At 39.1% G+C, this 14,792-nt stretch overlaps 1 protein-coding gene across 1 annotated transcript in view; it reads left to right on the top strand.

The window, feature by feature from the left end:
* Positions 1–3,474, top strand: part of 7B2 (Secretogranin_V domain-containing protein 7B2) — a 37,707-nt gene extending 34,233 nt beyond the window's left edge. Inside the window, exon 7 of the mRNA XM_022803630.2 lies at positions 1,748–3,474. Within this exon, the coding sequence (XP_022659365.1) occupies positions 1,748–1,825 (78 nt within the window). The 3' untranslated portion in view covers positions 1,826–3,474. The remainder of the gene's footprint in view (positions 1–1,747) is intronic.
* The last annotated feature ends 11,318 nt before the right edge of the window (positions 3,475–14,792 follow it).

The following is a 14,792-nucleotide window of genomic DNA, read 5'->3' as shown; positions in this document are numbered from 1 at the left end:
CAGGCCTGTAGCAGGAGTATTTGCCTCTCGTAAGGGACATTTTCTTGTAAGGTATCGAGGTATATGACATAAGTGACGATAGAAGCTTCTTAGGTCTGATACGTAGAAAATAACCAGAGAATTGGAGCTATTTAGTCGAAACAGCTATTTCAAGAAAATACTGTTACTGTTTTGTATTGTTAATTCTGACTACTAACTAATCAATTTACCATAAGCTAAAAATAAAAATAGCATTGCAAAGTTTTATAGTAACGCTTTTCATTATTAACGATCGTGTCCTTTATGCTGTGATGCAGCTTGTCTCAGCTGTCTATACCATGTTGTAAAGATGACTTTAGAATTTTTCTTAAAGCCAACCGATGTTCATTTTCAAAAATATTAGACTTTAAAATAGCGTTTTAAATAATGTTTGTTTTAAGCCTCGAAATTATGCTACAATTATCTGCGCACAGTACAACAAAATACAGGCTAAACGGCAACAACTATACAGCTCGAATACTGTCAGTGATAAAGATATAATGATATTGTCTCCGGCGACTGAAAACTAAGCGATGGGCGCATGTTCTGAACCGAAACCATTTCAAAATCACTGAATTTAGGCCGGAACTCTAATCCGCAAGCTCACGCTTCTAAGTTCAGAGAATTCGGCCTCCTTCACTCACTATAGCTGATATTGTTCGTTATGTTATCGCACCTAGTACTCCCGCTTGGCTAAGCCGTGCCTACCACTTTTAACAAACGCACAAACCCATCATCGGGCCTACTCGATCTAATTTGAAATCCTGCCGTACTCTTTTTTGCAGGCTTCGTTGCTCTTCTTCATCTTTCCATCTCACTCTAAAGTTTGAAACCAGCGTAGGCTTCATGCAACACACACACACAGTTCACACGATTTCTAATTTTTCGTCATTGGTGACAAGCTTTCTGGAGAGTGGATCAGTGCAATATTAAAAAAATCTGAAAAAAAAGCAGTGCAAAAACTGCTTCAAACTTTTCGGTAGTATGCCACTAGTTTCCGTTCTGTACATGGCAAAGGCTTATAAGCATAAGAAAATCTGCAATGATAGCTTTTTCAAAAACGCCACCCCTTTATTTCATGGCACTCAAGTTGCGTCTCATATGGGAGTATTAGCTTCGTGGGCATTCTTTCAACTAATGAAAAAACTCGGAAAATGAAAAATTCTTTCTGATGACATCACAAATGGTCAAAATGTCATTTTATCACAAGACAAATCTAAAAGCACATGTCATTACTTTAGCTATCGAAGGGCCAGTCTTCAACAAGTCGTATATGCAAGTAACTAATTTCTGTCATTACTCTGGCACAGATGTCAGTGTTTGAAAATCAAATGATGTCGACAAAAAACGTTCCACTTTTGAAACTGGAATATTTTTTTCTTTTGGAAATATTGAATACAAATTTTGGAAAATGATGTGCCTACAAAAAGCGCTAACTTGAACAGCAAAAAGATATCTCAATGCCTGAGGACACGTATCAAAATTTTCTGTGCTCAGAAAAAAGGTCTAAGCATGCTATTCCGCATTTACTTCATGTACGCTGTTCGTTTTAAGTTCAATTAAAGCACATTCTTATTTTTTTCCATACACATAAGTAGATGTAATGAGCTTAAATTTGAATAGTGCGTGGCAGCACATTAAGGATCACGAAAATAATACACACTATATTAAAGAAATTTTTAGACAACTGAAATACAAACTAAGTTGTTATGATTCTAACACATTTCAGCCAAACTACACGTCAAAACTGGAGATCAACCCCTATCTGCAAGGAGAAAAACTGCCTGTGGTTGCTAAAAAAGGTTAAGGCCAAAACCAAGACCTCTGGGATCAACTGGAGAAGAAGAAGACCTTCTATAGTACAGCATGTCTCAAATAAGCAGCATACAGATATCAAAAATCCCCTCACAAGCCAAAAACTTATATGAATCCTGTTGACAGACCTAAAAGAAGGTGCTTGAGGTATTCCAGAAGATTCAAATCTGTATATACTATGGGCTCGAATATGTTTACTAACATTAATATGATAGATAACAATAAAAAGGCTATCATGTTATTGCTGAAAAAATTCAATACCACGGTAAAACAAATTCGAAATAGAGAAAATTGGATGATTCCTAAGTAGAAAATGGGTTACAGGCGACATTCCCGCCGTCTATGTGAATTAGAACACCAGCAAGGTGGTCTGGATTTCTCGATGCCACTATACAAAACTTCTTTTGTTTATTTATTTACATTTGTCGTGTAGCATACGTAATTGGCGAAGGTTGAACCAGCGACTCCCAATGCGACTACACAAATAGTTACAACTAATTCGCTAAGAAGGTGTTTCGGAGAGAATTGCCGTTAGAACCGGCCAACCATCTCGACAAGTACATGTCTTATAAAATTTCGTTGAATCGAATAGTGGTCAAATTCTCATCTAAACGTAATTAACTACATATCTTTCATATTCACATAACTTTATCTAAATTTGCGATGCTGAACTGATTTGTCGGTAATACTACAACGATATTGAACATCTGTATTTATCGAGATTCATTTAGGTAAGTCTTGATGAGCACCCAACTCATGGTGTGTCCTCGTCATTTTTGCAAATATTAGTATAAAAAAAAAGGTAATTTTAGATATAATTTCCTCTAGGACTTTAAGATTTTAAGTTTTATATACAGTATTGCTGTTTAGCGTTGCCTGAGACGGCTGATTCTCAATACGAGACGAAATATATCTGCGCCCGGTTTTAAACCTAGACCACTTTATGTGCCCCCCAAAGCTTAGTAGGCGAATACATTATTATGACACTCTTACGGACAGTTCTTTAGGGCCCGCCTGGGTTCATCTCGCCAGTAAAGGCTCTAAGTGCTTTTTTACGTGAAATAAAATACTTCTCAATTTGAAACTCAAAGCGCTGTAATTTTTTCCTCTGAAATGTATTGTTTTTGCCAAATATATATATATCACGTAAAAAGGCACCTGGGATGGGTCATACGAACAGTATAACGAAACCTAATTGCTAGTATTTGCTTTCTGAGCCATTTATTTAAAGTCACAGTTACGTTTAATCCTAAATGGTACCGGAACGAATTTAGCCTAATTTCTTTTAAATTATATTTATAGACATAGCTAGATATGGTCCACTTAAAATGTACGCGGTAGTGACAATGTTGCTATCTAGCTTTTTAGGTCACTTAGTATATATTCATATTGCGCTACAGTATTGATACCGTTATACTGTGATATGAAAATAGTCTATTGCATAGCGGAACCCATGGTCCTTACTAGACAAAGTGTAATACTAATCTAAATGTATTGTTTGTAGAGTTTTACATATATATATATATATATATATATATATATAAGGGCTCTTCGTTTCTTGCTCTTGTTAGATGTGTTACGTATTAGCAAATTTCATACGACGATTAGAAAAATAAATAATTGTTATGTTCATATTCGGTATTGGATTGTCTAATTCATTACTACTGTGTATTTTAGATGTAAGAAATGGTAAAAATTTTACCACAAAAAATCTCTGAAGCGCCACTATCTGCTTAAAGATAAGGGTTAGGGATACTTACTAAACGGAATGTTTATATGGACTAGATTTTTTTCGGCTTACAGTTACTTGTCCTTACGTTTATCGCCATTGAATACTGAGTAATCATGAAAATTGAGTATTACGCGTTCTCAAGAAATGATGTCTTGGGTGAGTGGACTAGGGACTCGCCTCTTTTCAAACCTAGTTGTAACTCAGACACAAAGATCTGAAGTAACAGAACATGTTCGCTCACAGCTCGAGACACACATATCACTCACATTTTTATGTAGAATCAAGCAAACATAGCCAAATGCACATGCTGGCTATGTATACGCGGCACTTAGGTAGAGACATATTGGCTTCGGCTCTTAACCTATAATTACTGCGGTGACTTTCGAGCCTAGCCGCCATCTGCCCGGAGGAGGCACAAATGGCGAAAACGTCCGTGTTGAACAACGATAGCAACAATAATACAGGGTGTTCACAATGTAATCCAATACTACGGATATATCGAAATTACATAATTCCAATCGATTGCCTTTGTAATAGGTGTGAAAAATGATTAAGTTCAGCCTATGTTATTCTAGGCGATTGAATGCAGTTGTTATCATCTTATGGACTGCACTCAGTACCTCACTGAGTTACCTCTCCTTGGCCAACTTTTGTTGTTGTGACTAAAACAGCTAAAACGAAGGCTGCAATGTCTACGTGTAGCAGCTTCGCGCATTCTGGAACTAGGGCATAAAGAATGCGGGTTGTGGTCCTAAAATACGACCACAATTCAGATATGCCATGTAACATCACTTGTTCGAGATATAAAGAAACAGGATTTATCCTGATCCAGACTTGGACAGCAGACTGGAGGCCTTTGCTAAAAGCTCTTTAAAGCTGTCAGCACATTGTTTAATATTGATCAATCGTTGTGCACCACTAAGCACTGCGTTGCGAGCTATATTTGTTATACTCAGTTTTTTTTTTTTAGCAAGTAAATCAGGTAAAAGCTCTAAAGGCACTAAAAAGGTAACCGGTAAACCTTAAGAATAAGCTTGATAGTACTACTTTAGTTCACATATTTAGTAGAATGTTGAATTGGTGTTAAAAGACAGGCTTAGTATGATATGTGTTCTAAGAAGCGATAATCTGCTAATGATGAGGAAGGAACATGATAAAGAATTCCATTTCTATAACGCGAAAGAAATTAAGATGCATGAAATAGCTTCATAATCCTTTCCTTATGGTTCAAATTTCTTAGTTCTCCTGAACTGATAGCAAGCAACAAGGGTGCTTGTTGTAACTTTGCGCGTTATTGAGAAAATACAGTTTACGTGATTGAAATAATATAAGCTTTATAATCGTTGGCTATTAGAGCTGCGAAACTTAGAAAGTTTTTTTCCACCAATTCTTAATGAAATTTAGTACAGGTATATCCATTTCCTTGTCTGTGTTATCTTTTTTTTTTTCGAATTATCTTTTACACCGCTCACTGGTAATGCTAATTTTTGAGAAGAATCTGGACCAACGACTGCGCTTCATTTTATACATAATGTGCCTATTTATGCCCTATTGATATTATTTGTTCTACGTACTTAACATTTTAAATTGAGAGTCAGTTTTGCTACATTAATAACCGTAAGTGCAGACATAGATCAATTTGACAATTGTAATTTCCAGTAAATCGGCGCAATACCCATGCCTTTTGAGGCAAATTCCGTTGTGGGTTTCCTAACTAGTCGGCAGTTTACGGTGACTATTTTTTTCACCCGGCTCATATTTAAACTGCACCACCCGTTTTCATCGAACTCTATGTATTCGCAGCGAATATCTAAACCTATCCCCCTGGAGAGCAGCATATGTATACACACTTGTTGGATCGACGATCGCTGACTATGAAGTGAAAGGAAGGCTCTATGGCTGTCTTCTCCGATGTTGTTACTGCTATTAATGTTGTTGATGTTGTTGTTGTTGTTGCTATTATTAGTGTTGTTGTTGTTGTTTCGCAGTCGTTCGGTTAGCTGTTTCGTAGTCGTATAGTCGTAGCAGTCGGTCGCCGCAATCTTCCCCGACTTCGTTGTCTCTTTGCCAGCAGTGAGCGAAAAAGACGAGGAGCAACACCAACACCAATAACAACAAAAGCAACAGCACGAAGAAACCGAAGGAGCACGAGGCAAAGTGGAGGAATAACAGCAGCAGCAGCAACGAAGTCGAAGATGCAGCAACAGCACAAAAAGAAGAAGACGAAGAAGAAAGACGAAGTGGTAGATGAAGACGAAGTTGGAGACGAAAAAGAAAACGAAGACGGCGCGACGAGAAGCAGGGGGGAAAACGGGGTGGGAAGAGTAGAGAAGTGAACCGCCGGCTCCTCTTCATAATTACAGGGCGTACCACTACCACCACCGCTGCCGCTGCAGCCACTGCCGCTGTTCACCACCGCGCTTCATGATATATCCAGCCGCTGCCGCAGTAGCGGCTGCCGTTGCCCTTCTGTAGAGAGTTGGCTGGCTAATCTGCTGCTGTTGCGGCCGCAACCTCATGCCTCGACCAACAACAGCGGCAACAGACTCCTGATTCTTCACTCAATCTCTTCTTGCCTCTCATCCTTCAAGCCAAGTCAACTTTCTGCTCCTTTCGTCTATCTGATGTTAAAGCGGACGCTGAACAAGACGAAGAAGAGCGCAAAGCCAGGAAACAGCTAAAAGAAACGCCAGTCAGAAACGGCAGTAGCAGCGGCGCTTTAGCAGTCGTTGGCCGACATCACCAGCGACGCCAAACACCCAGAGGGAGAACGAGAAGAAGAGTGGACGTGTTGTTGTTATCGCCATTTCTGCTGTTGTTGGCTGTCGTTCTTTCGTTCGCTCGTTCGTTCGATACTGCCGCCTCCCGCCTTGTTGCTTTTTCTGCTGTCCTGCTGCCGCCACCGCCGCTGTCGCCATAGCTATCGCTGCACGGGCCACCGTAATGCCAGCAGCAGCATACGGCAACAGCAGCTGAAGGAGGATCTATCTCTGCCTTTGCTGTAAACGGAGACGGACGAAGGCACCGACGGCGGCGGCAGCGCTGGAGTAGACAGCAGAAATACAGCAATCCAGAGGCAGCAGCGTCAACAACAGCAGTTTTGCAGTTGTATTGTGTTGTGGTCGTTCATATATCATGAGTAAGCTGAAGCTGTCGGGATGCGCTGTCGGCCATGCCGTTCACGGAGGCCAAAGCAGACCTAGACAGCAAACACTCTTCTACTAACTTTGCGGCAGCTACTGCCATGGCGACTACTATCTCTGCTCGTACCGCCAATGGTGGCGGCAGAAGCGACGCGACCGCTGGCTGCCAGGCTACATGGATGGTCAATTCTCCGTTCTCTTAAGACCGCTGCAACGCTAGCAGAAACACCGCTGCAGCGCGCCGACGACGAACTTTGCAGAAGGAATAACTCGACTTGGCTCGCTCTAACGTTGCCCGGAGGAAGACCGACTGGCCGAGCGGATGACCAGCAACGAACGTCGACGGCAGCAATGACGACAGCCAATCGTATTCTCAATGGCTCCCGGACACCCCGAGAAAGCTACATTCCTACGAATAGTTGTCGAAAATCCATGAGGATAAGAAAATGAAAAGTCTTATTATAGTGCCGGGACAAACCCGTCATCTTTGTTTTATGTACCACTAGAGTACGGATGCAAAACAGAATGCGCACACTATACAGGAGCGAAAAAAAGTCTATATATTGTCTGTATTTACCAATGTCATCATTGGCGAGGATTTATGTGTGCAGCACTATATTAGGAACAAAAGCTAGTTTCTAGTTTCACATGCACAGATTCTCTAGTTCGTCGGTAATGCGGTGTGTTGTGTAGCACGTTGAATATGAAAGTTGTGGGTTGGCCTATAACGGAGTACTCATAATTTAAGATCTAAGCGATCTAAGTCTATCTTCTTCACTTAAGACATATTCTATAAACGCCAATTTGAACAAAAGTAATTCCTAAACTCTTTTTAGGAATCAACTAAATGAGAAGTAGATTGTGGTTTAGTTTATAAAAGTATGATTCGAAAAGAAATTTGATTTGTTTCCTTTTGTTTAAGCGTTATTCTCAGCCTGATGATGGACTAAGAGCCTAAGTAAGGAGTAAACCATTTCAAAATTTCATTGATCATTGTTCATGCCAGTTCTACAACTCCGCACGACTCAGCCACCCGTAGACATCGATTCAGCGCGAGATCCGTCAGCGGATCTGACGTCCCGTGACCGATCCACGGTCGTCAGTCGTGGCTCACAAGAAGCTTTGCGATACGTGCATGACGCGGACTTGTTGTGGTGTTTTTTACTTTTTTCTTGTATGTCTTACGGACGTTCCCCATCCATCTCGCATGACTCCATACATCTCGCCCTCATCATCAACGTCAGTGAGCTGATGATGAATACGCTCCTGTACTACCGTGCTTTTCTTATGGATAACTTGCGCCCTTTTCATCTTTAGATGCCACTGGCATGATACATTACCATTATCACTAAAACCGGAGTGAAAAACCGGTAGAAAAACATTGGTCTTTCTACCCTTTTGATCTCTTCGTCTCCCTATACGGACAACAATATTCGTCAGACTGATAAAAATAGCACACAGCCGGCTACGTAAGTCAGCGAATCTACAGTTGGACTGACTGAAACTTTGAAATCCAATGGCAAAGTACGTTTTCATTTTCACATTGACTCACTATCACATTGTACTGTGGCGGCGGTTGCGCTGCTATTTGCTTTTCATTTGCTTCTACCTTTTCTTGGGATATACATTTATTTCCTTATCTTGAATTGAATTACCCAGCCAGTCAGGCCAACCCCCGTTAACCCCCGCGACGACAACAACAGCAGCAGTCCATCTGCTCCAAGCAAACAAAAATAGTATAGAAAAAGAATGATTTGATGCCGGGTCCTCAATTTTGATCACGGTGTTTGTGACGTCCGACATATGTGTGTGAAATCTGACAAAACCTACTAGGACGTATACAGTCATCTCATTGCATGTCGTAGGGGTCATGAATAGACCTTGACTATCTTTTCTTATTTTGTCTGTTGCGACCCCATGAGATCGTGGTGACAAGCATGAATGACCATGGTTTTCATGTGATCGATCTCTCGTGCAGATCCCATGGTTCAATACGATTCTGCTTTTAATTAGCCGCATACACATTGTTCGTCGTACGTATTGACTGTTCTGTCAATTGCCATCTCTGTGGCTAATTGAAAACGTTTCCATATGTTTTACCCATCAAATTTTTCTGTTAGTACAAAATGTAAAATATTTCGATTTCAAAACTCTTCAACTTTTAGATGAACTTTTAGATATGGTGCAACTATAACGCGTACAGCCCTTAGATTCATCAAAGAACACAGTTAGTTTAGTTATATTTAAATTATGCCTGGTAAATGGTGTGTATAAACCTACCATTTTATACGTAAACGCTAAATCTAAAATGTCTCCTTTAAATGGTATACACATCGATGTTTGTTGAGTGTTGCTCACAACGTTCTTACTTTCTTCTAACTAATCTCTTACCAAAACTGCAATCGTCGTCAAAATCGTGGTTATTTTAGTAACTGCAAAAGTTACTTCATGTTTGGAGATAAATGAGACATATACTTCTATTACGTTGGTTTCTAGGCGGCAATTGATCTATTTATTTTTTCTTTTATGTGAATTACTAAAACACCGCTGCATGTAAATTAGGACGAAACATCTCGTGTGCTTCTGTAACAAAGTCGAGCCGCTAAAGCTCGTTCTGTTATTGTCATTTTTATGAATAGTTCTCGCCTCTTCAGTTTGCCGGACTAGTTGTCATATCGGCATCGTCGTCATCAGAGTGTCTCTATGCCATTCTTTATATCAATATATTTTTCGCGTTCTTATTTCGTTCGCGTCCTGTTTAGTTCCATATCGACCTTTTTTTTTTGAAATCGATTCGTGAGCCGTCTGTCACTTCCCGCGAAACCGTCGACCGCCGATCAACAAAAATCTCAAAACACATCTATGACGTCTAAGGCTTCTTTTCTTTTCAGCCTTATTTTCTATCTTGATTTTTCCGTTCCTGTGATCTGTTTTTATGGTGATGCCATGAACACCCAATCTACGATTAGTATGACACACTTGCCACTCACAAATCACATGGATTTATACTTGATATGTAAAGATAATGCGTCGTACTAAGCTGGATAACGCGTGGCTTTTGAAATTATTATTAATTACTAAGTTATCAATCAACGCGATGTAATAGTTATTTAGGCGTGAACAATTCTGAGAAACAAGTAAACACTTTAATTATGTATACGTAATTAGCTGGATTACACGTAATCTAAATTCATTATTCTGTTTTCTATTATCTTGCTTCCTTATTCATCTAAACACAGCATGCTTGATGTTTTGGGAAGGAAAAAATCTTTATTGAGGAACAATATAATCCAATATGTTGTCGTTGACCATTATAGTGTTAAAATTAGATGCCGAAGTATGGTCAACAAAATTAAATATCTGTATACACTTCATTTTAGGTGTGCACAGTTTGAAATTGGTATTCGTATACTTAGATATACATCCCTTGTATTACTTAAAAATTAATCAAGAAAAAAGAAAAACAGAACATGCAGAAAAACGCGTTATTGACGTATCTTTTAGACATAGAGACCTTAAAGTATTAATAACGTTTATAGCTTTTGAAAATAGAGTATATCCAATAAATAACAAGATTAAGAATTGAAGTCTTATTTTCAAATGTAGATTGACCTTCATGGCTTTGTGTGTACTTATTAGAAGAACGAAGTTCTCTAAGTACATGTTGTTAGATGAAGTCGTTTTACATATATATCATATATAATAGCACTATATTTGCACAGAAGAAGAGTAAACCCTGCATCATCAGTGTTGTCATTGGTATTAGTAACTCCTGCGTCGATAACAATCGCTCTAGAGAGAGATGTTACCTACTGGCGTACGCTTTGTGGTTAGGTATTTACGAGGCTACCCATGACTTGGTGTACCAGCGAAAGGAAATTTGGGAAAGTCGGAGATTTGTGTTACTATATATTTTTTTAAATGTCCTGCTGCATTTCGAATCTAGTATGTAAAATACGTTATCACGATGAATAGCGAAGAGGTTACTACCTAAACGTCAAATGCATTTTTAAAGTACTCAAAGCAACAGGCTTTTTATCCTTATTAGCAAGCATTAGGTTCCTCAATAGCTGATAGCGAATAATAAAAATCCTTATGATTCGTGAATTCAAGGCATTTCGATCTAGTAATACGAGTCAGCTCTTAGTCATTTTGCCTTAAAGGAGGAACAGCATCGGAAAATGTCAGCAGCCACCCCATTTTGCAGGAGCGTTAAAATTTTTCCACCATTTATTGATATTTCCCGAAACTATGTCACAATCGCCATATCAGATTAGTACTAAATTTATTATCGCATTAGGACAAGCAAAATTAAGTGCTGTCGAACCTGAGCTATATGCTAGGCCCTCAGAAGTTACGTCCATGCAGTAATAAGATCAGCGGTCATGTCAATGACGACACGCGGTTGCCACTCTTAATTGCTCACTCATAGTCTCATAACAAAAAAAGCGATTCAGTTCGCGACACTATTCACGTATAAAAATGTATTTAGAGATACCATATATATAAACCAATTGAAAGTCAATAAAATTTGAAAATTTCTGTGGAAAGAAACGGGATTAACCGCTGATTAACTTCTCGATTCTTCAACGTCTCCCAATAGTTTAAATTTTCCATTGTTCCCTATTTGATGTGCATGCGCTTTATTGATGGTAACGCGCTAAGGACCATCGGCTTCCGTATCGGTAGTCAGCTCCGGAGCGCGAAAGCGAGAGCAGACAAGAACGCGTGCCGCTATATATCCACAGGGTTGAAAGCATAATATTATCGTAATGGCGCCTCCTTATGTCTTCCTCGTCGTATGTCGCACATTCAACTCGGTAGAATCATGGCCTCATCGATCGACGGTTGTTACATAGCAAAGGGAACGATCAAGAACAACCACCGTTGGACAGGCTACAATCATAAATTAGAAAGTTATAAATTTAAATTAACGATGGAGAGAACTGCGGCATCATTTGCCAGTGTCCGACAGGGCGGGCCTGAGAACAGGTAAAAATGGAGGGCTTCTTCAAACCAGGTAGTCACTTCCTTAAACCGAAGAATCTTCTTCTTGCTAAGAACGAAAGAGAACAAAAGTTGTAACCAAGCAGTGACGACAGCACCCAGTAAAGGTGAAAATTCGTAGTTGTAGCAGAGCATATACGGTTGATGAAGTTTTTAAAATCAGCTCACTGAATCGTCGTCACCAGCTTAATTCCTATACCGTAAGTTTTTACCACCTTTTTAAGCCACTTTAAGCGTTGAACCGCTCCACCGTTCTACGACTACTTTTTTATTATTTACAGTATTTTGTTTTTATTGAATTTTCTACAGTTCCTTAAATTGTGAGAAATTTGTAATTTTAGTAGCATAAATTTCGGTCGAAGATGTTGTCTTTGCTCGCATGGTAGTAAGTTTAAAACTTGTATTAATCCATACTGTTAAGTAAATATCTTGTAATTACTCGAGGCAGTTTGCATGGAAACACGCTTTTTGTTATGTTTTAGAGTACAGGTCTTGCTAATTAGTCAAGATGACGTAGTCAGTTATGCGGACCTTAAAGAAAAAAAAACGAAATTCAATTTTTATAACTTGCCCAAGCGCTCTATCCCTAGTCCGCTTTACAGTCAAAAAACAAACTTCAGATATCGTTTTTAGAAAAATGGCACTGCTTCACTAGGTTAGAAAAGTCTACGCGCAATTTCTCCCACAGACTGCAAATAGTTAGCATGTAATGTGACGCATCTTGTATACAGTCCTGGTAATCGAGTATCGGCGTTTCTGACCTGATTAGCGTTTTTAATTTTTTCATTTGCTTGCTATTGCAGCAATACTACCATTCTCATACGAACTTCAGTTAAAGGCTCCTTTAGACAGGTAGCAACAGGATTCAATTATAATTAATATAACATTCCATAGTCTATGCAATATATGTGAAACTATATGATAATGAAGCTATATGATAGTAAAAATTATGGCATGTATTGAGCAAATTAAGAATATACTTGTACTTTTGTCCACCGCTTTTATTAGTCTTACATGCTTAGGGAGAATAGTTCAGCCTGTTAAAGTGACAAACCTTTGGCAATGGATTTCGATTTGTCTTATATCTGAGCAATGCAAAGAAAAGTAGTTACATGATACAGCAGACAATTGCTAGAAATTCACTGTTTTCTGTTAAATATATACACGCCTTGGAACGAATAAATACCCAGTAAGTCACTCATTTTGAAAAACTTCAGTAAGATAAGTAAGTCAAGTCTACACGTGTAAATAATCCGTTAGGTAAAATTGACCTTACATAGATCTGGTTATCTTTCCGGACGGAGAGAGTCAATAGTGACGATTCATAGATGTCCTGATCTTTACTTGGGCTTTATGCATATGTATACACAGCTGGCTCTCAGCCCAAAACGATGTATGTGTAAGTCCAATTTCGAACCTGGACCAACTCACGTATTCCTAAGTTTAATCGGCAGTCTTCTGAAAGGAATAAAGAAGTGGCCCATACTTAGAGAACGATATGGACTTTTGGACAGCCAGAATAGCATTCATGCAGAAATGGTAACAGAAATGGTCATAACCAAGAACGGCAGATAGACCGAGAAGTCAGGTGAAATTCCTCTTATCAGACCTATAAGTCTGATATGACAATAACAATGGCGACCTCACCTGTCACATTACGCAGGTACTGACTAGCCACGCTCAGTACTGGCCGTACATAGTTAAGACAAGGAAAACTCAGCATGACACATCTGTATTATGCGCGTCAGCTAAACAGATGGAGCGCACTACATAATATTTGAATGCGAAGCTCTCTGATAAAAGCGCAAAGGAGTAATGTGAGGTAAATCGTGGATCACGGTTAAGAACATTGTTCATAATATATTCGGATCTACAAATCATCGGAACAACGAAACGGCTTTTTGAAACCAATATAGAGAGGAGAAAGGTTGAAAAGGTAAAAAAAAGAGCTTGGAAAAAACGTCTGGAAGTGCAGGATGCGAAAAAGGGGTAGAAGGAAAGAAAGCAACGCATCCCCATTCCTTTTTTGAGGAATTTAGGGTAATGTTTGAAAGCGGCTCCAGGCCTCAGAGGGAGTCACAAAGAGGATAGCGGCTTAGTGAATACTATCGTGCTCTACACTATCAGAGTACGGTCTTTCACTTGTATGCGAACAGGTGAGTGAATCTCACACTCGGGTCCCATGAAATGGACTATAAAGAGAAACAGAGATCAGCTTGTCGTGCGTAAACGCATTAGCCTATGTCTTTCTATATAAAAAAAAATAGTAGACAAACACGTTACGGCTGCTCCATTACGGGAACAATAGCACAACACTAGACTAAAAAAATCGGATTTTTCTTAGTTCCCAATTATCAAGTCGTATGGATGATCACGCGATGGCGCAGTGCTGGTTTGTCTAGTTAATAAAGGCAGAAAGTGTAAGTCTTGGGTTCAAAACTTTAAGCAGGCGCTTCTTTTGTGTTCGGAATCAATCAGCTTCGAATACAAAACTTGAAACATACTTCGAGTCTAATACTAGTTTCAAGCATATGGTTGAATATTTCAGAAATATACTAACAGAGAAATTGCTTGGCTCAAGCTTACGCAAAATGGTATTTGATTTTAACTTCACGTTTGTTATAGCTAACTTTAATAGCCAGTTAATTCCAACGGATCAAATGTGCAATCAAGCTAGCTAGGTAGCAAGGTAGTTAAGTTAGTTCAACACGATCTACTTGCAATGAAATCTATTTGAAACCAGAGAAAAATACGAAAGAAATTGTGGATAGCGTGTGTTACGTTATGCTACGTTATGTGGATATGGCACACGCTAAGAAAGAATATCTTGCTCAGTCTAATGGTCTACGGCTGTCGGAACGAACTAATGTGCGCACGTATGGCAAGCAGCAGTAGCTGCAATGCACAAACTTTGAGCGGATTAAGATCATCTCCTTAAAGGCTCTTTTCGAGTGTTTGAACTTGAAATGTTCAACCATATCGCTCTACCATTGAGCAAGGTTCGCTGTCACTATTTTCACAGTTCTGATATATAAGAAAAAATTGATCAGTATTACACAAATTATATATATGTATAT

The sequence above is a fragment of the Varroa destructor genome, unplaced genomic scaffold (assembly GCF_002443255.2).
Source record: "Varroa destructor unplaced genomic scaffold, Vdes_3.0 BEIS01000004.1, whole genome shotgun sequence".
Taxonomy (NCBI): Eukaryota; Metazoa; Arthropoda; class Arachnida; order Mesostigmata; family Varroidae; genus Varroa; species Varroa destructor.
The sequence above is the reverse complement of the archived record's forward strand: the minus strand, read 5'-3'. Positions and strand labels throughout refer to the sequence as shown.